Source organism: Perca flavescens, chromosome 17 (assembly GCF_004354835.1).
Source record: "Perca flavescens isolate YP-PL-M2 chromosome 17, PFLA_1.0, whole genome shotgun sequence".
Classification (NCBI taxonomy): Eukaryota; Metazoa; Chordata; class Actinopteri; order Perciformes; family Percidae; genus Perca; species Perca flavescens.
Window position 1 is genome coordinate 3,127,154 of NC_041347.1, and position 23,790 is coordinate 3,150,943.

The 23,790-nt window shown below is 42.0% G+C and overlaps 1 protein-coding gene across 1 annotated transcript in view; it reads right to left on the reverse strand.

Moving 5' to 3' along the window:
• The window catches only part of slc24a3 (solute carrier family 24 member 3), a 148,672-nt gene extending 125,828 nt beyond the window's left edge, over window positions 1–22,844 (reverse strand). Inside the window, exon 1 of the mRNA XM_028603933.1 lies at window positions 22,496–22,844. Within this exon, the coding sequence (XP_028459734.1) occupies window positions 22,496–22,676 (181 nt within the window). The 5' untranslated portion in view covers window positions 22,677–22,844. The remainder of the gene's footprint in view (window positions 1–22,495) is intronic.
• Between the last annotated feature and the right edge of the window lie 946 nt (window positions 22,845–23,790).

Below are 23,790 nucleotides of genomic sequence, written 5' to 3' on the forward strand. Positions count from 1 at the left end.
CCTTCACTTGGGGTAAGGACTCATTCCCTACCTGGAGAAGGCATTCCATCGGTTTCCTGCTGAGAACCATGGCCTCAGATTTAGAGGTGCTGATCCTCATCCCAACCGCTTCACACTCGGTTGCGAACCGATCCAGTGAGTGCTGAAGGTCGCAGGCCGATGATGCCATCAGGACCACATCATCTGCAAAGAGCAGCGATGAGATCCCCAGCCCACCGAACTGCAACCCCTCCCCACCCCGACTACGCCTCGATATCCTGTCCATAAATATTACAAAAAGGATTGGTGACAAAGCGCAGCCCTGGCGGAGGCCAACCCTCACCTGAAACAAGTCCGATTTACTACAGAGAACCCGGACACAGCTCTCACTTTGATCATACAGAGATTGGATGGCCCTGAGTAGAGACCCCCTCACCCCATACTCCCGCAGCACCTCCCACAGTATCTCCCGGGGGACCCGGTCATACGCCTTCTCCAAATCCACAAAACACATGTAGACCGGTTGGGCATACTCCCAGGCTCCCTCCAGGATCCTTGCGAGAGTGAAGAGCTGGTCCGTTGTTCCACGACCAGGACGGAATCCGCATTGTTCCTCCTCAACCCGAGGTTCGACTATCGGCCGAACCCTCCTTTCCAGCACCTTGGAGTAGACTTTACCAGGGAGGCTGAGAAGTGTGATACCCCTGTAATTGGCACACACCCTCTGGTCCCCCTTTTTAAAAAGGGGAACCACCACCCCAGTCTGCCACTCCTTTGGCACCGTCCCAGACTTCCACGCAATGTTGCAGAGGCGTGTCAACCAGGACAGCTTCAGCAATGGAAACTTTGAACATTGTCCACTCGGGTTCAATGCCCCCAGCCTCCACAGGGATGCACGAAAAGCTCCGTCGGAGGTGTGAGTTGAAAGTCTGTCGGACAGGGGCCTCCTCCAGACGTTCCCAATTTACCCGCACTACACGTTTGGGCTTACCAGGTCTGTCCAGAGTCTTCCCCCACCCCCTGACCCAACTCACCACCAGATGGTGATCGGTTGACAGCTCTGCCCCTCTCTTTACCCGAGTGTCCAAAACATACGGCCTCAGATCAGATGAAACGATTATGAAATCGATCATTGACCTTCGGCCTAGGGTGCTCTGGTACCAGGTACACTTATGAGCATCCCTATGTTCGAACATGGTGTTCGTTATAGACAATCCATGACTAGCACAGAAGTCCAACAACAAACAACCACTCTGGTTTAGATCAGGGAGGCCGGTCCTCCCAATCACGCCTCCAGGTGTCTCCATCATTGCCCACGTGTGCGTTGAAGTCCCCCAGCAGCACAATGGAGTCCCCCACTGGAGCCCCATGCAGGACTCCAGTCAAGGTCTCAAGAAGGCCGAATACTCCGAACTCCTGTTTGGTGCATATGCACAAACAATAGTCAGAGTTTTCCCCCACAACCCGCAGGCGTGGGGAGGCGACCCTCTCGTCCACCGGGTAAACTCCAACACAGCGGCGGTCAGCCGGGGCTTGTGAGTATCCCCACACCCGCCCGGCGCCTCACACCCCTGGGCAACTCCGGAGAAGAAAAGAGTCCAACCCCTATCCAGGAGTATGGTTCCAGAACCGAGACTGTGCGTAGAGGTAAGCCCCACCAGATCTAACCGGTAGCGCTCCACCTCCCGCACCAGTTCCGGCTCCTTCCCCCACAGAGAGGTGACGTTCCACGTCCCCAGAGCCAGCGTCTGCCGCCCGGGTCTGGTCCGTCGAGGCCCCTGACCTTCACTGCCACCCATGTGGCATCGCACCCGACCGACAACAACAATGTACTGTAATTGAGAAAAACAATTTTGTACATTACGTTTTGCAAGTAAACTCTTATTTTGTCTTGTGTTGTGAATGACACGGGCACTTTAGCCCTTCCTAAAGGGGTAAACTCACTCAGCCAAGATTGAAATATAGTTTTTATATTATTTATTTTAAGGGAAAAATTTAAAAGTTCAACAGGAAAAGTATTTAGGGAAATTTCACAGTTCAGGGTGTCTCAAAAGTCAATGAGTAATTGTTTTAAATAATAGTGATTTCAATACTGAACAAAATAATTGTGATTATGATTTTTTCCATAATCCAGCAGCCCTACTATAAATGAAGTTGAAGTTGAAGTTATTATATTATAGTGTGATGATGTAAAAACACAAAAAAATTTTTGAATTTTGTTTAACCTGATTTATTGAATCAGGTTAAACAAAATGTATGTAACGGTACACTCTGCTACACTGTACTGCGTGTTTCTGCAGCACTTTGGAATTGGTTGTCCTAATGCAGCACACATCAAACAGGGGCAATTTCTTGTTTCAATGAGACTAGTCAAAGACAATCAACATGTGTCAGAGTGCTGTGACTGAATGTGTCTGGGTACGAGTGTTCAGTGGCCTCCTGCAGTGATTATGCCTGGTATTCAATGACAAAAGCGTGTACTTGTCACCCACACATTGATACAATGGGAGAATAGAAGCTTTGAGTGACTCACACCTGCAGCTCATTGGTCCACTGAAGGTACATTGCTGAAGCAGAGCAGGGGAAAATGGAAAGTGCTGACATCTCATTAAACCCACAATGACACTTTAGAGCCTCTCTAGACCCTGCAGATCCCCATTTGACAAGGTTTGATCTGAGGGACCTGCGTATGAATACAATGACAATGATCCAGTGGAAAATGGTAACTGCTACTATGTGTCGTACAGCTGAATACAGTATATGCCAGGGGTCGGCAACCTTTTTAAGATGAAGTGTCATTTTTAAAATTTTCTTGTTCATCAGTGTGCAATATCAGCATTAAGCTTGCCAGCATCTACAGAGCCCGCTTAGGCAGTTCTTTTCTTTTTATATTTGTGGATGGGGAAATAGTCACTCAAATTACCGTAAATGTGCTCCTGCCAATGGCTGAAAATACGTCACTTTATAGGCTGGTTTAGGGATGTCACGACACCAAAAATCAAGTAGTCGATACCGATGCCACCAAAAGTACACAATACTCGTACTACATGCTACTTAGCTATCGTAGCTCATGTTAGGCTGTGACAGACAATGGCAGAGAGGACCTGATTTACTTTCTATTTGGGAGCTCCAGGTGAAGTCGTGAAAGCCGTTGCTGTAGATGTACGGTAAAGAGAGTTAAAGAAGCCAAAAAAGGACGAAAAAAGACCTGCAATAATTTCTGACACATATATACCAAATAAAATCAAACAAAGAAATCCTAAATGAATGAACCAGTTTACATTATAGGTTTGCTGAGAAGCACAATGGATTTCAGCTCAAAACATACGGACTATATAGCCCGATTCGTAAGTAAGTTGCGCCGAGATTGAAAAGTGGCCGATGGTATGTCACTAGTGGTACAGCAGCATAAACCGATCCCCTGGCGACTTATAAGGGTGGGGGGAATCAATACCTGGACTCGCTGTCACAAAAGCAGCTCCTATAGAGAGCCAAAGTCACGCCTCTTCCGGTGGACCTCATGGGACCTTAATTCGGAAAAAATATGAACGGTAGTGAAGGGGGAGAGGCAAATTATTTTTTGATCCCGTTTGAATTGAGCCATGGATTACAAATATGATGTTCGTCAATTTAAAAGATAATTTTTCAACCGAAGAAAGTTCTCAGTTATCCGTAGGTTGTTCATATGACCACTTAATTTTGTGTGAAACCGCTCAGTGAACTACATCTCTCGTCTCAAACAATCTACCTCACCTAGGTTGATGTTCAACTTGCCCGCTAGCTAGCTAGCTTAGCTCTGTTAAACAACACATGTAACGTTATCTTAACGGCTGTGTTTTATCTAGTGAAGTGTTTTCAGGAAGATCCTCTGCTCATTTGAGTAACGTTACATCCCCGGTACAATACACACAGACATCGTAGCTTCAGCCAGACGTCATCCATGCGACTTTGAAGTGTGTAGTCTTTCTAATGAAGTATTTTCACAGTTTAACAATAAACTGAGACTTTCTTCGGTTGAAAAAATATCTTTTAAATTGACGACCATCATATTTGTAATCCATGGCTCAGTTCAAAAAAATTATTTGCCTCTCCCCGTTCATATTTTTTCGAAAAAGATAGGTCCAATGGACCGGAAGTAGAATGGCGTGACCTTGGCTCTCTATAATGAAGTGCTACATGGCCATCGGGGTGTATAACAGAGAACAGGCAGAGTGAGAAAAAGAAGAGAAATAGAGAGAAATCCATATATTGTAGTCCCTGATGAACACCAGCAGGCCATTTGCACCTCATGTTCTGACTGTTTCATAGACTGGGTAAACCCAGCCCAATCTGCCGCCAATTTGATTTCGCCCTGCAGCTCAGGCTTGAAACCTGTACATTTATCTATCCTGCTTCCGTAAAACTATTTTGCGGGGACCAATCACAAACTGGCTTATCCACCTGGTGGACGCGCTATTGGCGGGTTTAACACGATGACGATAGAGAAGCGACCAAGTTCTTGTTTACATTCAACAAAAAAAGCGCAGCAACCCGTTGATACCGCTGTCGCTGCTACGTCACCCGGATCGTTGGTCTGATTGGTTGAAGGACTATCCAGTTGCGTACGGAGTCATGTGAACTATGCCCGTTGATCACGCCTCTTGTGCAGAGAAAATACAGAGCAGACTCCCCAGACTAATGTTCAATCTTAAAAGATTAAGCTTGGTCTGGTGATAGCCAACTGTTTTATTCATCACACACAGACTCATACACACATACTTCCTTTGTGTCATGTAGCCATTGTGCTTCGTTTTACAGCAGTATATCGCACACAAGTGTCTGCATTTTCCTGTAAAGTGAGACACTGACACTCTAAAAAGGCTGTGTGTGTGTGTGTGTGTGTGTGTGTGTGTGTGTGTGTGTGTGTGTATAACCTTGATGCACATCCATTATTTTTTGCACTTGCTTGTGCCTGTTCGCACGTTCACATACAGAGTTCACACAGATGCATTATTTCTTCAATCAAATTAGAGATGTTAATAATTAACCGTTTCACTGTTTAACTTTTAACTGACAATAAGAATTTTGACCAATTGATACTATCAGTTAAAAACAATATTATTTAAACAAAAATAAAAACGTAATTATTTTTTTTTACTCCGTTGCCTGCATGATGGTTAACGGGTCAGTGATCGGTTAACGAAGGTCTGCTGTCGGTCAGAAAGAAAAACTTTAAACAAGCATCCCTAAATCAATTACATTAAACTTGATTTGACTCAAGGTTTTATACGGTTGGTTAGAAAAATGTTAAAGCTGCACTGGTCAATATTTTTACAATGGATCAAGTTACTTTGTGTAATGTGAAAGGTGTTGCTCGTAATGACAAACAGAGATTAATGCAGTTCCCTTTTTGCTGGAGCGTTTCAGCATCTTTAAGTTCATTGTTTTGATTATTGATGTCTTACCGAGTTCAGGATTTGATAAACCCACTGCACATTACCTGCTCAGCACCAAACAGCTGATAGACAAATTTAGTATTAAGCGCTTAAAGGAGAGTGACTATTGGACTCTTAGAAACACGACTCCAAGTGAATACTTATGTTGCTCTGTGTCTGCTGGATGTGTACATAGGAAGCATTATGCTAACATGTTAGCCATTTCAACGTTACAAGGTGTCCGTTTTGTTTACAGTTGGTCTGCTGCCCCCAAGTGGCCAAAAATCAATGTTTAGATTTAAGATAAGCTAGAAAATACAAATAACTGTTGTTATGTTGTGTTATTATGAGGCTGGCAAGCAAACCCTTTACACTTTTTTTGGTACAAATTGATGCGTTTATAAAGATTAGCAAAACTGTCAAGTATGTCAACTGAATACTAGGATTGAATGTTTGGTCAAATTTGTAATCTTGTTTATTTTTTTCTTCAATTATATACCAGCTTGTTTTTAACATTCAACATTTTGGAATCTTTTGTTCAAGGAAACAAGACTAAAAGTCTACAGCCACGCTTACTCTGTGAACGGTGCTTTGAGCTACAGGTTAACATCAGCATGTTAACATTCTCACAATAACAATATCACCATAGTGGTAACATTTAGCAGATAATGTTTACAATGTGTGCTGTCTTTGTCCGGCAAATAAACAAGCTAAAATATTCTCATTCTTAAAATAAAGTTGAGGCTAATGGTGCTCTATGATTGCAAAAATTTCAGCGTCGATCAAAATGCTGGACATTGCCACCCCTAGAGCCCCATTGTTAGCTGGCTAAAAAGGTTTTTTATAGAAAGACATGTTAATCTGAAATAACCCCTTTCTACTGCAGGAACTTGACAAATTAAAACTTAATGTGCTGCCATTGTCATGTCTACAAGGACCACTATAACAGTATGAGAGGTGTTATGTTTCTCCAAATCCACGATTCGATTCAATTTTCGATTTAAACAATTTTTTTCCAGCACTGACAGCTTTGCCATTGTTAGAGTAGTCTTGATTTGTAAAGATAAACAGACCATTGGTGGTATGCCCTGACAACTGTCCTTTACATTTTCCAATTCTACATGGTACGAAGTGTGATAAAGCCACCCTCATATTTTTGTACCACACTAAGGTCAGTAATAAATAATTTATTTAAAAAATAACTTATTTCACCAGTCAATTAGGAACAAACTGTTAAACAACAAGAAGAAGAGCAACTAGATGGCAGAAAGGTACTTTACAACAACAATTTCTCAGAGTTTACTAGGTGCACCTTAAGGCACCTTGAAGTCCTTGTCGGCGCCATATATGTACTATAAGAACTGGATATAGAACGCCGTTCATTTCTATGAGAGTTGCTCAGTGGCGCATGGAGCCATCATGGAGCCATCATGGAGCCACAAATTACCCAGATGATCGGCACTACTTTAGCCCTCAGCTAACTTGAATGGGTATTAAATGATTTAATTGTGCAGCTCTTCCAGACTTTCCAAATGTTATCGGACCAAATGGATCAAATTCTAATAGTAAAACGAGTCATTTCGCAGGGGGTTTTGACGCTCTCTTTCGCCATGTAAGAATATGTCTTTTTGGGCCAGAGGGCATCACGTGACGGCCACGGAGTTCCAATTCCACTTTTTGGCCACTATGTTCAACTTGCTTCAAAGACCAGTGCATTTCCTGGGGCCCTGGTCTGGGCTCACTCACTTTACCATTTGTTGTTTACTTAACTCATGGGGAAGGCAAAATATAGCCAAAGCATGGTGGCCACGGTTCCTCAAAAAGTGCAGCTGCAGGCTACCGGTAAGCTAGACGGTATCATTTTTTAAGTGCTCACTACCCCAGACATCTAGGCCTTCATTTGTGTTTGTTAAATTCCTGCAGTTGCAAATGGCTATGGTATTTAAAAAAAAAGCATCAGTACTAAAACAGAGGCATCATAAAAGCCCTAGTATTGAAAATTGATATCCAAAGTTGTATATGTAAAAAGAAAAAGTCTAAACAAACACAAATGTCTTTCATTTTGAGCTGCATTTAGTGTGCTTTGGCAAACACAGTAGGTTACCATATCTAACACGGAAACAATGACGCAGATATGGGACGGTGAGGCGAAGCAGCAAATAAATAAGTCAACAAACGGGCGAGCTGTGCTTGAGCAAATTCTGTGAACAGGCTTTTGAAGACTGTGTGCTGATGATACAGGAGAGAGTGAGCAAGGGTGGAAAATGGGATGAGAGAAGAAAACTGGAGCTGCTGCATGGCTGGGGCGCTATGGAAGGGCACATGGGTTACAGCTAGAGATGGCCCGATACCACTTTTTTGCTTCCCGATACCGATTCCGATACCTGAACTTGCGTATCGGCCGATACCGAGTACTGATCCGATACCAGAGTGTCATATATTTCATTATGTTTTAACATGTGTATACTACTATCCCTGTATGGATGTGATATGATTTCTATCTTTGTTGTCGGTCTGGCTCAGGTTAAACTCTTTGTGAAACATGAACAAACACAAACAATGAATGCCCCAGAACTTTCTTTTATTCTCCAGTTTGACAGTCAGTTATAACGGAAAAAGAACATAAATGAACTACTTTAATGTAGATTTTCTTTAGGGCTTTATTACGTGGTATCGGATCAGTGCATAAACTCCAGTGCTTCCCGATACCGATACCAGCGTTTTAGGCATACTGGTATCGGTATCGGAACATCTCTAGTTACAGCTACAGGGGGGTACACCTAAATGAAAGCGCAGTGCCACCGAAATGGAGGGAGAAAGGGAAGAGATGATGGCATAGTGAGCGCTAGATGGAGAGGATGATTGAGAGAGTGCGACAGAGAAGGCAGAAATTGATGGATAGAAAAAGGAGAGAGAGGTTGTTTGCGTCTGTGTCAGACTTGGGGAGTGTTGCTCTCTGTTCACACAGGCTGACCCAGATGCAGCTGAATTAGACACAGCCCTGTGTCTGGAGAGGTGTGTGTGTGTGTGTGTGTGTGTGTGTGTGTGTGTGTGTGTGTGTGTGTGTGCGCATGTGCGCGTGTGTTGATGACAGCCTAGGTATAAGAGCTAAAGAGCTAGAGGTAGAGACAGACAAAAAGTGACAAAGTGTTCCAAGCAGAATGTCTCGCTGTTTATGAGGATCACAAGCCCAGAAAGCTTGCTACAATCTAAAAATTAAAGGTGCAGTGAAAACACCTTAACTGTGAAAATTCCCTTGGTACTCTTGACCAAGAACTCTTTGAATTCCCCTTGAAATAAATAATATAAAAAATATATATTCAAATGTTTAAATAGAATTAAATAATTTGAAATTACAAAATCTGATTAATTGCACATCCCTAGTACATCATTAGGTTATATTAATGTAAATACTTTTTGGTACTGAGCGAAAGGTGTCCATAGCACAAATTATCCAAAACTGTCAGGTACTAAAAGCTCAGTCTGATCCATCCATCCATCCATCCATCCATCCATGGCTGCTTGTGTTCATTCAAAAAGCTGCATTTATTTTTTGTGCCACTTTTGGTCAAAACAGCTGAGAAATACATGCAGCTTTTATGTGTCTGGTTAGTTTTGATTGTCTACGGGAACACATAGAAAGAAGGAAATGCAACCACCATTTCTGTCAGAGCTCAATTTAATGTGTTAAGGAAGGTTTTGTTTAATAGAGTGAATGTCATTACACAACCAGGGCACACTGGTGACTTCACTGCTGTGGAACTCAGCATGGGGTTCAGTGTCAGCTGATCTAGTTGTACTTACACTGTAGTTCTTGACTAGTAGTAATAGTATAGCTAAGTTTATTGTCCCAAATGCTGTCTAACAGCCCCTCATCAATTAGCTAGTAATAGATGCAGTTAGATAGCCGCACCTGAATTGACAGGTTGTGCCGCGCGGGAGAGCTGAGCCAAGGGTAAGCGGGACAATACATGACTTGTTCATGTATGCTTACCTGGAAGGTGTACAGATCACACGGGACTTAAATGGCACGGGATGAATGATCGGGCTAGGTGTAGGTGACCCAAACCTAGGTGTATCCCATACCTGAATGTGTACTATGTCTATGATTGAGGTGTTAAAAGGATAACCCCTTGGCCTTAATGAGACAACAAACCCCCAAAATGGCAAATGAAAATCCCATGTCAGCCAAGAGGCCAACAGATTGGATGAAATGTTGTCTTTGTCAGACAGACACAAAGGCAGCCCTCCAATCACCACCTACCTATCGTGTTTGTCAACATGATGGCTATAAAATGATTGCCACCAACATTCCACTCTTTCACAAGATCAACAAAATGCCAATGACCCTGGACCTGGAACGACTGGATGAAGGTGGTGGTATGAGAAGGAACTACAATTGTCAACTTCGGTTCAACAACACAAAGTTACTTCGTGCCCAGATGCCAAGCAGGGAGGCATTGGCTACCATTTTTTCTTTATTATGACTCGGCAGGGCACAACCTCTCAATCTCAGGTTGGACACTCTAACAACAAGGCCTTTGAGCTGGTAAAAATGTGAATAGAACTACAGAGTACACTATTAAAGCAACACCCACCTTGAGGCAGGCTCCTGAGGGCTGTTGAGAGAGTTCATGTCAGCGATCTCTGAAGCAAAACTTGTACTATAAGTTGGCAAAGCAGGCGATAAAGTGCGGGTCGACGTGATTGTTGGGGGATGTGTGTGACAGGCCTGCAGGGCAGCTTGCATTATCAGAGTGTACTATTGAGATGATGCTACCTAGCGCGGGCATTTAGGGACATGATGTTACACAGGTAGAGAGAGCATTTACATAAGACAGACTCTGTGAATGGTTGTTTCTCTAGGTATGTGGGTTTATGCACGGCATTTTCTCACTGTAATATTTTTTTTCTGAAAGAATATATTTTTGGTTATTTATTTTATAAGAATTCTATACATAATTTTTTTGTGCTCTGCTTTCTCCTTCCTTCCTTCTTTCTGGGATTTTTTCCTAGGAGCATTTATGCAAGAGAGACCCTGAAGATGCTTTCTCCCTCTACTATTGCAGTTAAGTTATGCTGATGCCATTTCAGGTTCTTGCAATAGAGTGCTGAAAGACGATCTGGAAGTTTGATCGTTGTCCACTATACAACCCAACACAGAGTTACACACGACAAATTAACCTTTTCTTTGATGTTGATTTAAGAAACCCTTTTGCCTAAAACCCCAGCTGCCAACAATTCAATTCAATTCAATTCAATTCAATTTTATTTATAGTATCAAATCATAACAAGAGTTATCTCGAGACAGTTTACAGATAGAGTAGGTCCAGACCACACTCTATAATTTACAAAGCCCCAACAATTCCAACAATTACAGTAATTCCCTCAAGAGCAAGCAGTGCGACGGTGGCGAGGAAAAACTCCCTTTTGGGAAGAAACCTCGGACAGACCCAGGTTCTTGGTAGGCGGTGTCTGACGGGCCGGTTGGGGGTGTGATGAACAGTGCCAATGCCACAAGAGTTATTAATTATTAGTTTGGACCTTTTTAGAAAAGACCTTGTGCAGTTTATATATATTTATATACAATATTAAGAGTAGAGAGAAAGACACACCATGCACACCATTCTTCCACTATTATTCTGAATACGACAATATTCAGAATTTGATACAGGTCATGTTAACATCATATTCTGTTTAGATATTCCGAATAAGGCCTTTTTCCGAATTTAGCATGTTCTAATGAAGACATGTCGAATATGCTGCTATTATTCGGGTTTTAGAGGCATTTGTTGGTCATTTACAGTTGCTATGGTTGTTGTACATAAACCAACCAGCCAACAGTTTGCAGGGCTGCGGTAGAGATGCATGCTTTTTATGGTTTTTAGATATGGGCTAACATCGCAACACTGACTTTTTCAACAAGGTGGTTGAAGGAATGAAAGAAGGACGCTGTGTTTGCATGGTCAAACAGGTCCGCCACCAGGGGGAAACTTTGAAAAAATCCTATTTTGCATGGCCACATGTAAACAGGAATCTTAGTGGAATATTCACTTTCATAAGCAATGTTTACAGCTTAGTGAGAATATTGTCTTTTTCAGAATAAGGGGCAAAAACCGGAATAATGTGTGCATGTAAACGTAGTGAGTGAGAGTGACATCTCTCAATCCCCCCTTCTCTTTCTCCACTTGCTACCCAACTAATCACTACCTTTACTCCCATCCTCGTTTCCTCCACCTCAACACGGACAGGCTCCCCGCTTCGTCTTTTCTCTCCGCCTGCCTGCCTCCCCTGACCCTCATCTCACTTTCTCCCTCACTACATCCCTCCGTTCGCTCTACTCCATCAGCATCTCCCTCCTCCACCTCTCTCCATCACTGCCACCAATGTCCTCACTTGCTCCCACTTTTCCTCTTTACATCACCCCCACTCCCCCTCCTTTCCTCCGCTCTTGTCTCTTTTCCTTTTTGTCTGATTCGGCTCAGAGTCCCGAGGCTTTGTCTGCGCAAAGTGCTCCTTCTGTGCTTCCCCCCCCTCTGCTAGCGTGCGAAGAGGAGGGGACGCACCTACGAAATATTTATATTATGTAATGAGATCATCTGGAGACTAATGCTGCTGTATACCAGATATACTTAGCGGCCATTAGTGGCTTCTCTATAGCATAAGCATTTGTCTGGCTGGTACACCCATATTTTAGGTTTGTCACAGATGGATGATGGAGGGACTTTGGCTTGAGTAGGTTCAATGATATATAAACCTCCAGATGATAGCAACAGCAACATGTTTGCTCATACAGTAGGGGTAATCCTCCTTCCTATAATGCTTTTGTCCTGGGTCTAGCTTTTACCTTGTGTTTTTTTTAGTAGGTGAAATGTGGATTGATGGATTTTTTTCCCTATGGAAATTGCGGTCAATTAGCACCAAACTCAGAACACATTTCTTCATCAGCCATTAGCCATGTTTCCATCCTCATGTTTTTATGGGAATTGAGTAATATTGAATGAAAAATTCCTGATGGAAACAGTAAAACTTGATTGAATTACATGAATATTGACACAAACTTTGCACGTTCGATCTCATCGGATTTTCCCTTAATCCAATCGAATCCAATCCAACTTTATTTAAGCGCTTTAAAACAACCAAAGTTAAACAGAGTGCTGTACAGAAGAATAAATCAAACATCATAAATAAAATACATAACAATATAACATGAACACAAAATACAAGTCAACATCTTACTAGGTGTCAAAAGCCACAGAGAAGAGATGGGTTTTAAGATGGGATTTAAAAACAGACAAAGAAGAGGCCTGTTTAACGTGCAGAGGCAGATCATTCCATAATTTAGGAGCCGCCACAGCAAAGGCACTGTCTCCTCTGAGCTTCCGCTTAGTTTTAGGCACACTCAGGAGCAGCTGATCTTCTGACCTGAGAGAGCGAGTGGGGATATAAGGGCGTAGAAGCTCCGCGAGGTAGGGCGGGGCAAGACCATTCAGGGCTTTAAAAGCAAATAAAAGAATTTTAAAATGGATCCTAAATTGAATAGGCAACCAGTGGAGTGAGGCTAAGATGGGGGAAATGTGCTCAAGTTTACGTGTGCCAGTTAAAAGACGTGCAGCAGCATTCTGTACCATCTGGAGACGGGCGATGGAAGACCCACTTACCCCCACATTAAGTGCATTACAGTAATCCAGCCGAGTGGTAACAAAGGCGTGGATTACCGTCTCAAAGTTTTGTCTTGACAGTACTGCCTTTATTTTGGCCAGCTGCCTCAAGTGGAAAAAGCTTGATTTGACAACAGCCTTGATCTAACTGCTCAACTTAAGCTCTGAGTCCACTTTAACCCCTAGGTTTTTGATGCTAGGTTTAATATACTGTTCCAAGGAACCCAGATCTACAGGGGGGGGGTCCCAGTGGTGCTACCAAAAACCATCACCTCCGTCTTTTCATCATTAAAATTTAAAAAGTTCAGAGCCATCCAGGCCTTTATGTCGTCAAGACACTTAAGTAGCAATCTGACAGAGTATGCATCTTTCTTTTTAAGAGGCACATAAATCTGACATCTGCATAACAATGGAATGAAATGCTGTGCTTCCTAAGTGTGGAACCAAGTGGGAGTAAATAGAGAGAGAAAAGGAGGGGGCCAAGAACTGAGCCCTGTGGGACCCCACACGAGAGAGGAGTAGTGGAGGATACACAGTCACCAAGGCTGACACAGAACGTTCGATCAGGTAAGTACGACCTGAACCACGCCAGTGCTATGCCGCTGATGCCCACCCACTGCTTCAAACGTGAGATCAATATTTCATGATCCACTGTGTCAAATACAGCAGTGAATCTAAAAGCACAAGGATAACACAGTCACCAGAGTCAGTAGCCAAAAATATATCATTAAAAACTCTCAAAGTGCTGATTCTGTGCTGTGCAGGGTTTTAAAACTGGATTGGAAAATTCTAGAATATTATGTTCTTCCAGAAAGGGCATTAATTGACTGTACACAATCTTCTCCAGGATTTTTGAAAGGAAATGCAATTTGGAAATAAGCCTGAAATTTGCAAGGACTGCAGGATCTAGAGCAGGTTTTTTAATCAGAGGTTGTACTACTGCATGTTTAAAATTTTCAGGGACCACACCTGAGGACAAAATGCTATTAATGACTGTAATAACAGATGGTCCTACAGTGGGGAAAACCTCCTTAAATATTCATTTGGAGAACCTGAGGGCTTCAAATGACCAACAATCTCCTGTAAAAAGGAAAGAGTCACAATCGGTAAACGTCTTGATGGAAATGGTGTTTGCCGATTAAATAATGAATGGTGATGACGTTTTAGGGGATTTTATGGTTGCAACCCGCCATAAAACGAAGACAAAGAAGTTGTATTCATTTCCGCCACGTATATCTGCTTTCTTTGCAGACATGGCAGGTGTCAACAAAGACAGATACAGTAAGTGGCCGAAAGAGGAGACGAGAGACTTTAATTTAATTTACGAGTGAAATATAACGGATAGTTTAGATAGCAAAAATCGTCATCTGGCATTTACGTGCATCTGCATCATCACAGCGATGATTTGAAAGCGTCGTTGTTGTCTTATTATAGCTTGATATGTCGCACTATTACAGGTTGTACAATATCATTTGTAGGTAGACAGCGCGATCCATTCTGCCTGGAATGGAAAATGTTAGCTTGAATGTTGTGCGATTCAGTGCAAAAATGAATGGAAACACCTTAAAAAGGTCTCAAATCTATTCCATATATCAATTTGACCGCAAAACAGCATGTGACGTCATTATGCACAGGTTTCTTTTTGCTTTAAAGCCGTTGGATGGAAACGCACTTTCACCGGCTTTATTCGCATGAATGTTTTTAGAGAACTTCAGGTTATTTGACTGACAAGTGGATGGAAATTAGCTAATAGCTATTGACAGTATAGTCTACTGATTGTACAGTTTTGTGCTGAAATGATTTGCCGATTACGGGGCTAAGAAGGTAGAGGTGGTCAGCTTTCACTCACAAGGTTGTTAATTATTGTCATTTATCCATTCAAAGATGTCAAATATTCTCTGATTCCAGTTTCTCCAATGTGAGGATGTACTGCTTTTCTTAGACTTTTTATTACGTTTTAGACTGTTTATCAGACAAAACAAACAATCTGAAAAAAAAAAATCACCTTGGAACGTGGAATTTGACATTATTAGTTTCTGACATTTTATTGATTAAAATGGGTTTTTCACAGTTTGACACTGTCAGCCCCCCACTCAGATAAATTCAAAACATCCCTTTTGTTGCAATTATTCAAATTCTTGCACCCTGCTGCCTCCTCTATATAGGATTCTTACAATGGAGATACTACAGATTTGACAGTGTTTGCAATGTCACTGTGTGCGATTACATAACCACAAAGAAATTGCGATTTAAGTAAACAAAAAGGTGTGCTGTGTGTGTGACACTCTAATCTCTGTATGCAATGCAGTCTTCACTTTAGCGACAGAACTTAACAACAGATGAAGCCACCGTGGCTTAAGACGCTTGGTGTTTAATTGTTCACTGTTAACTCACTTTACATCGTCTTTGCTATCTCCTGTTCCTCTCACTTTTCTCTCACACAGCCGATACGTTTACCGGTTGCTCTCCCTCCTTGCTTGCTCGACCACTCACTCACTGACTAACTTCACTCAATGAACACACCTGCAATTCTCGCTCTCACTTACGCTACCACACTTAACAAAAAGATATGACCAGTCAGTGTATTTTGGCAGTAGCGCGTGTGTCGCCTATGGTCACGTGCGTATCAGAAGTGTAGAGGGGTTTCAGAGCATGCAAAGAAGAGGTTGTACAAAGTATATTTTGTACTTTGATCACTAGTTGTTATGTTATAGGACTGTTGGAACGCATACCGAAAGTAAAAAATCAATACTAATCGAATGCTGAAATTACTATTCGAATGTGACTTTTCTTTATAAATATGTTGGCTAACGTTAGCTAATCTCCCTCTTCTCGCCTTGGTGATGATCTTAATGAATAATGCAACAAGAGCGAAGCATGTAAACTGCGCTGTTTGTTTATTCAGAATGGAATGGATTGCAAATGGATCTGAATGAAGAAACGTAAAAAAAAAACCTCAACGCATTTCTCTGTGAGGGCATGCCTCGCCCTCATGCTTGGAGAAGTAACAAAAGAGGACATTGAAGGCCGACTATCATCTTTTCTGCCACGGTGAGCCTGCTTCATGTGTCTGTTCATTATCCAAGTCCCCGTTTTATTTTATGTCATGGGCAAGCAGCATGCCACACTTAGCCTCCAAACTTGCTCAAAGGTAATTCTCCTGTTTTTCTTTTTTTCTTTACATCCTCAAGCTCCATGTTGCACTTAAGCTCCACCATACAGCCCAGCAGCCCCGGTGTGATGTGTGCGAGAGGAGGAGACTCCGCGCATGACACGTTTCATTTTGTAACTGTAGTCCAACTTGTGTAACTTTTTGGACACATTTGTTACTTTGGCCTAAATATAGCCTATATAGATAATAGTTCTCATTATGGCATAGCTTTCTCTCCACCCAATTAGGTTAGTAATAATAAAAAAAAAAGATACAAATGCTTGATCAAGGGCCCGACCCGGCCCGAGGATAGTGGCGGAAAATAACGGCCCGGCCCTTGGGTTGGGCAGAGAATCTAAACCAGGGCTCCAGACTGGTCGCATTTTGCAACCATAATTTGAGAGTGTGCGACTGAATTTTACATCCAGTCGCACATGTACGACAAGTAAATTTGCCCCTTTTTTTTTTTACACATTCAATGTGGAAATGTCGGTACCTGAGTCCTCTCTGCATATGACAGAGAGCGGAGCTCCGGAACACACACACACACACACACACACACACACACACACACACACACACACACACACACACCAACCACCCACATACAAACACGCACGCAGAGGTGCGGACGGAGCAAACTACTCTGTAGTTTTGTTGAAGTCACAGTTAGTCACGGAAATGCCGATAAAGTGGTTACAGTTTCTCAAAACTTCACGCAGACAGCGTTTGCTGCGATATGATATTAACGGCGAGGCGAAAGCGGTCGCGGTGCTGGGGACTGACTGACAGGCTAAGGCTGTAAGGCAAGGCAGCTTGATTTCTACAGCACCTTTCAGCAACAAGGCAATTCAAAGTGCTTTACATGAAACATTAAAGAGCAGTTAAAAACGGTCATGATGAAAATAAAAAAGAATAACATACAAATAAAAGAATAAAGAATACAAGTTACAGTGAGTAATAAATGAATAATTATTCAATTCAAGGTTGTAGGGACGGGTTTGGGAGGAGAGAGGGAGGGGTTTTATTTTGTATTTTAGTTTAGTAGCCTAAACAATGCATTTTTAATTTTAAGTTGAATTCATTGTAATTGTAGACTGGAGATAGAGCTGGTAAATTTTTTCATGACAGCGATGGTGCTGTCAGTTTACCTTTTATGTTGCATCTATAAAAAGTGCACAATAAAATGTGAAACTAAATTTGAAACAGCACATTGTAATTTCTATTATCAAAGTGTTTATTAGTAATACAGTGGAAATTAGTAGAAATGTGAATATTTGGTTAGCATGTTGATTTACGGTGTGTGCCCCTAGATTTTCTGGTTGCGCCCCTAAAATTTTCAGTTGGGGGCCAATGTGCTCCTAGTGAAAAAAGTTAGTCTGGAGCCCTGTAAACACTACTCCAGTCTACGTAAGTGGGCTGAAGTTTATACTTGTGCGTTGGTGTGTCGATCTCTTTAAGAGAATAGCAGGGCCGGCACGTGTGTGTGCGTGGGGAGTGTATGGTAGAGCGAGTGAGAGAGTGACGGTGATTACCTTCGGAGCGAGTAGTGACTATAGAGCAGGGGTGTCAAATTCAATTTCACTAATAGCCGAGACACACTTAGCCAATTATCGGCCGTTAGACAGTCTGGCGAGGTCAGTGACGCAAATCTGTTCGGTGTGTCCCGTGCCGTCGTCAGGCTGTTGGCGTTAATTTTGTCCGACCTGACATGTTTGGTCGGCGGCAGGGCAATCGGGACTCACCCGGAAATGGCGAGCGGGATGAGGTGACTAGAGTCTCTCAAAATCTGACGAAAATCTTTTAAACTGACCTTTGTTGAGCTGAAACGAAGACAGATTCAGGAACTGGATGGCCTATTTCTCGCTTAAAATGTTCTCAGAAACATGTTTCAGTACAATATGAGATCGTATTCTGAACGGCCGTCATGACAGTCTGGCTTTGAATTTCTGGAGAAACCAAACCCATGTGACGCGTTCGTCCAATCAGCTGCCGGTTTTCATTTCCTGGGCAACAATACAGATTAGCGCCGCCTGCTGTTATAGAGATGTATTACGTCTCGTCTCGTCTTTTTGGTGCGTTCTGTAGAACTTTTTGGACCTCGGGGACGCAACTGATCATTTCCACTGGCTTTTCTGCCGAGGGTCGGCCGTCTGGTTGGTGTGTAACCACTTTTAGGGCCACACTAGAAATGAGAATCAACTTCAAGGGCCAGACGTGTTTAGTTTATTGACATGCTTTTATTTTCACTTACAGTTTGGTCAACATAAAAAACCCTAAATAATCATACCATTTAGCAAATCATGAAAAACAAAGATTACATTTTTAAAAGCATGCTATTCGCAGCAACCTGTTTCCCAGCCTGAATATGTAAACTCTCTGCTTCTGTGGGCATTTCTGAGGCTCAAAGTCGGCAAATCTGCCAAAAATCAGCTTGGAGTCTCGTGTAATGTCGTGTAATGTAATGTAAAACTGTTTCCTGTCTTTTTGGTTTGGTGCACAACCAGTCGGACCAAAATTTGTTGTGAATCTTAATTTGAAATGCGGGCCGGATCAAAATGTGCGAGGGGCCGGATTTGGCCCCCGGGCCTTAACTTTGACACGTGCTCTAGAGGCATAGTGGGAGAAACAAAGTGTCTCCCCTGTGCTGACCACAGTTGGAAATCTGCAACAGGAAAAGTTAACCCTCTCCTTGATTTCATGTTGTTTATGGAGAAGGAGAACAAGGAAATGAGTTGGGGGAATACAACGCTACCACGCCACGGCCGAGTGACGTCCGTGCACCTCTCAAAAAATGGAACTACACGGCGCGTCGACGCACGGCGCTCGGCTGTGGTTAACTTTTCCTGCTACGGATTTCCCACCATGGTCAGAAAGCACAGGGGAGACACTTTGTTTCTCTCACTATGCCTCTAGAGGCGGTACAAGTTCCGAAGCTAATCCCCCGTCACTTTTCACTCACTCTACCACACACTCCACATGCATACAAACATACTGGGTCTGCTATTCTCTTAAAGAGATTGATGCACACACCAACGCACAAGAACAAACCTCAGGCACTTACGTGGGCTGCAGGGTTCCTAACCTGCACAACTCTTTCCTCTCCCTAAACATGCATACTGTTGTTATATGTAGGCTATGTCATTTGTTCTATTTTAAATGGGATAAATAAATAAAACTCAAAGCCCAAACCCAAATTATCAAACTTGTTGTAATTGTTGCAAAATCAACTCATTGCTTAATCCACTAATAATTTCAGTAGCGTTGTTATTTCATTTCATGGTAGATGTCTTTGGGTGTTTATGCTTATTTGTTGTGTGTTTCTTATAGCCTACATTATTACAGGCTGAAACAACAATGATAGATGTTCATCCTGAGGAACATTATTTGTGTCACAAAGCTTGAGTTCAACAGCTGAGAACATAGAAAATCATCCAAATTTAAATCTCTCATCAGGTGGCCAGACTTGGGAAATTTCATGAAGTGAAATGTGCCAATAATGATAATTTCTTGCTTTCCAAATTACACATTAGAGAGTGAGACATCTGGCTGCACTTCATAAAGCTTCTGTAATCACTTCACCTTCGCATCTTCTCTGTGGGCCCCAAAAATAGAAGCTTCAGCAGCACACAAAAGAAAATGTCAGCGAGTCGGTCAGGTGCCAAATAAGTGAACAATAAGCACTAAATGTATAAAATCGTACTGTAAATGCTAACCTATCCTTCTGGTTGACGTCATTTGAAGATGACAAAACACAAACAGCTAGAGGTAATCAACAACGGCATAAAGCTCTTCAAAAGTCTGAAGCATGTGTCCATACTTTTTACACTTTTTTAATGTTACAACTGACACCACATTAGGGTTGGGATTGACAGGGTACCTAACTATAACATATAAACCCACTATTAATTACATTATCTTAATGCCGTGTAACTACTGTAGCATATAAATAATGCACATAAAATACAAACTTGAGCAAGGGCGTTCAACAATTGGCATAATATTGAATCAACAGCCACGTGCAACCTAGCTACCAGGTGAAGAACACAAACAACGAAATCACCAGCTAACAATGAACTGACAACATAAGTTATACGACTTACAATTCTCAAGGACGCACGCACACACGCGATCTCCACTGGCTAGACAGCGAGTCTCTTTTATCTTTCTCTCACTTCTCACTTCGCGTGTCCATGCTATTCTCCAACATGCACTCTAAAAATCACTGCTTATAGATGGCCTTTTTTGTAAAAATGCATTACCTGTTTAGTTTAGCGATCAATTATGCAAAATGTAAAATGTTCTATTAAAGAAAAGACAGAAAATAAATATTTGTGTGTGCTGTAAAGTGGTTCAAAAAAATGAAATCGGAATCGTCTAAAATCGGTATTGGCAGGTCAAACTCAATGAAAAATCGGAATCGGCCTGGAAAATTTTAATTGGTGCATCTCAAATATCACGATATTTTTTACCAAATACATCAATGTTGATATTGTGCCGATATTGTAGGGTTGACTATTGGTGCTTTCACAAAATATTTACACAATGAAAGTTTTGATAAATAATCACCAATAAAGTGGAAACAATGACTAAGTGGGTAAAGGCAAATAATAAAACAGCTAGAAAATTCTGGTAAGTTCAGAAAATTACATCACTTTACTGAAATGCAGCCTGTAAAACCAGGAAAAGACGATACTGTGTCATATCACGATATTACGATATCCGAACTTTTAGACGATATATAGTCTCATATATCGATGTCGATATAATATTGATATATTGCCCAGCCCTAATACCGATAATATCATGATCCAGCAATCCTGCGATAATCAATATATTGCTTGACAATCCTATCATGATACGTCACGATATCTATGAACACAAAATGCCCGTGAAAAATGGTTAAGTGCAAGTTTTCTCTCTTTATACACTGCGAGTCCAAACTGACAGAAATGGCACAATTCTGCAGCACAAGTTTTTCAGTCTATAAATTAAAATCACAGAACTATAGAGCAACTATGGGACTTTGGACTGAAACGTGGCTGGGGCATCTGTTATTTTTCTCAAACTGGTGCCCGCCATCCCGTTGAAAATATCTTCCTCTTTGGCTAGTTAACTTATGTTCAAGTTTTCCTCGTTCATGTGTTGAGCACCACCTCGAGGAGCCATGAAGTAGCCACGCTTGGAGCGGGGAAATCTTTTTAGAGCGCCTTATTTTATTCATTAAAATATCTGTATTTGGCGCCAGCGTATCGATTCTCGTATCCCACAAAGAAGGACAACGATATATTGCCGTATCAATATTTTGTCCCACAACTACACTACATAACCCACTGACTGATAACCCAGTCGATATGAGTGATACGTTTTAACTGTTTAAATTATATTTACAGTATAAGAATGCTGCTCATTGAGTGAATGTCACCAGTTGGGCGAAAATCAAATATCACAATATTTTTTACCAAACACATCGATGTTATAGGGTTGACTATTGGTGCTTTCACAACATATTTGGCAATGAAATTTCTGATCAATAATCACCAATAATGTGGATACAATGACTAAGTGGGTAAAGGCAAACAATAAAACAGCTAGGACGTCTGGGAAGTTAGCTAACAGCAAATGGTAGAAAAAGTGGATATCTGTTAAGTAATTCAAGCAACAGAGAGCAGCAGAGTCACAGCCATTTCCAGGGGATTATTAGTTACAGATGTTGAGCTACAAGAAGGCATGTTGTTGTTTCGTTCTTTACACTGAGTGGTTGTAAATGTGTGCAGTGACACAAAAAGAAGTACAGCAAAAATGTCTGTAAACCTAATGGGATCTAGTATTTGTCTTATATCTTTGACAGGCTGTTCACTTTTGAGTTTACAGGTTCAGTACTGTACTACATATTATTGGCACTCAATCGTATTTGTTTACATTTGTTTTTTAAGTGTCTGTGGTGTTCTTTAGTCAATATTGGTCATACTGTAGGCTACTTACATTTTAAATTCCATGTTTTACTATATAATTTCACGTTAGTTATATTGCCTATACCTTTTTTGTATATTTCCTGTCTAACGTCCATCACAGTTGATTTAGGGATGTAAAATGTAGCAAAAGGCGCAAAGAACAATTACAAAATTCATAAATAAATATACCCATGACAGTGTTTCTCTAACCGCCGTTTTGCCTCCAAACTGCCTGTTGTTCCTGCTTGCCACAAACTTCGCATGTACGCTGTGTTCTAAACAAAATAAATGTAGGCTTGTTGGTTGACAATAAAAGACGTCTAAACTGCCCCTCACCTGCTTTCTGTGCCACGGACTTGAGCCCTACGACGAGCCCCAGCAGTACCCCCGCTAAGCACATCTGGATGGCCAACAACTCCTTTCGCTTTCTCCGCCTGCCTTTGCTCCTCCGTCGGTTCAGCATCACTCCTCCTCCGACGGCCGACTCCGGCATCCCTTCAACCACCACGCGGGCCATGGCGCTCTTCTTTCGGCGAGCGTTCTGGCGGAACCACCGGTGGTGGTACAAAGGTACGAGAAACTCAAGCGAGGAGGAAGAGACAGAAATGTGTGCTGTACGGGCACTGAAGTTACTCGACGACAGAAGATACGAATCGCTTGCTTGTCGATGGATTTGTAAAGTAAACCAGAGGGTAACAACTGAAACGTCCGGGGTCATATTTCAAAATAAAACCCCGCTTGTGATATTTTGGCTAGGCAAAAAGGTGGCTAGGTAACGAACATGATTTTACGATCTTTATTTATCTCGAAAGTATTTTTGTCCAAGATACTCAACAGTCAGTAGCCTACATAGTAAAACAATATAGTATACAGTATAATGGAAATGGCTGGATCGTTTTAAATGGAAAGCTGCATTTGATATGCATTCTTAGACATCTTGACAGGTAACGTTAGCTAGTTTACCTTGGACCGCAGCTGGATTCTGGCAAGGTATACACTTGTATATAAGGCATGTAGCCTACGTTTTATAACGCTAATACCAAACTTAAAAGGTTGTATAAACTATACGCTTTTATTTTGAAATTCCCATTTCCTGTTACTAGCTAACTCTAAAGATTTGACGCAGCTTGAAAGTGGTTGGCCTCCCCATAGTTCTTCTTCTCCTTTTTTCGTGTTTCAAGCCAGAGGGTGGGTATGGCGTTCCGTTTGTGCCAAAAAATCGCCATGCTAACTGTCTGTCTATGTGTCGTCGTCTATGTGTCTGCAGGGGGAGTGTGTGTGTGTGTGTGTGTGTGTGTGTGTGTGTGTGTGTGTGTGTGTGTGTGTGTGTGTGTGTGTGTGTGTGTGCGTGTGTGTGAGAAAGTGTGAAAGCATGTGTCAGTGAAGTAGGCCTACACCAAATGAGCTAAATTGCTTATATAATAAATTGTGTAGATGAAATTATGTGTTACTGTATGTTATGGTATGATAGCCTATTCAGTTTTTGAAATGCTGTGGCCCAAGAGGTGGACCGGTCGTTTACCAGTCGGAAGGTTGGTGGTTCAATCCCTGGCCCCTGCAATCTACATGTTGAAGTGTCCTTGGGCAAGACACTGAACCCCAAAAAGCTGAATCGGTGTGTGATGTTCTCG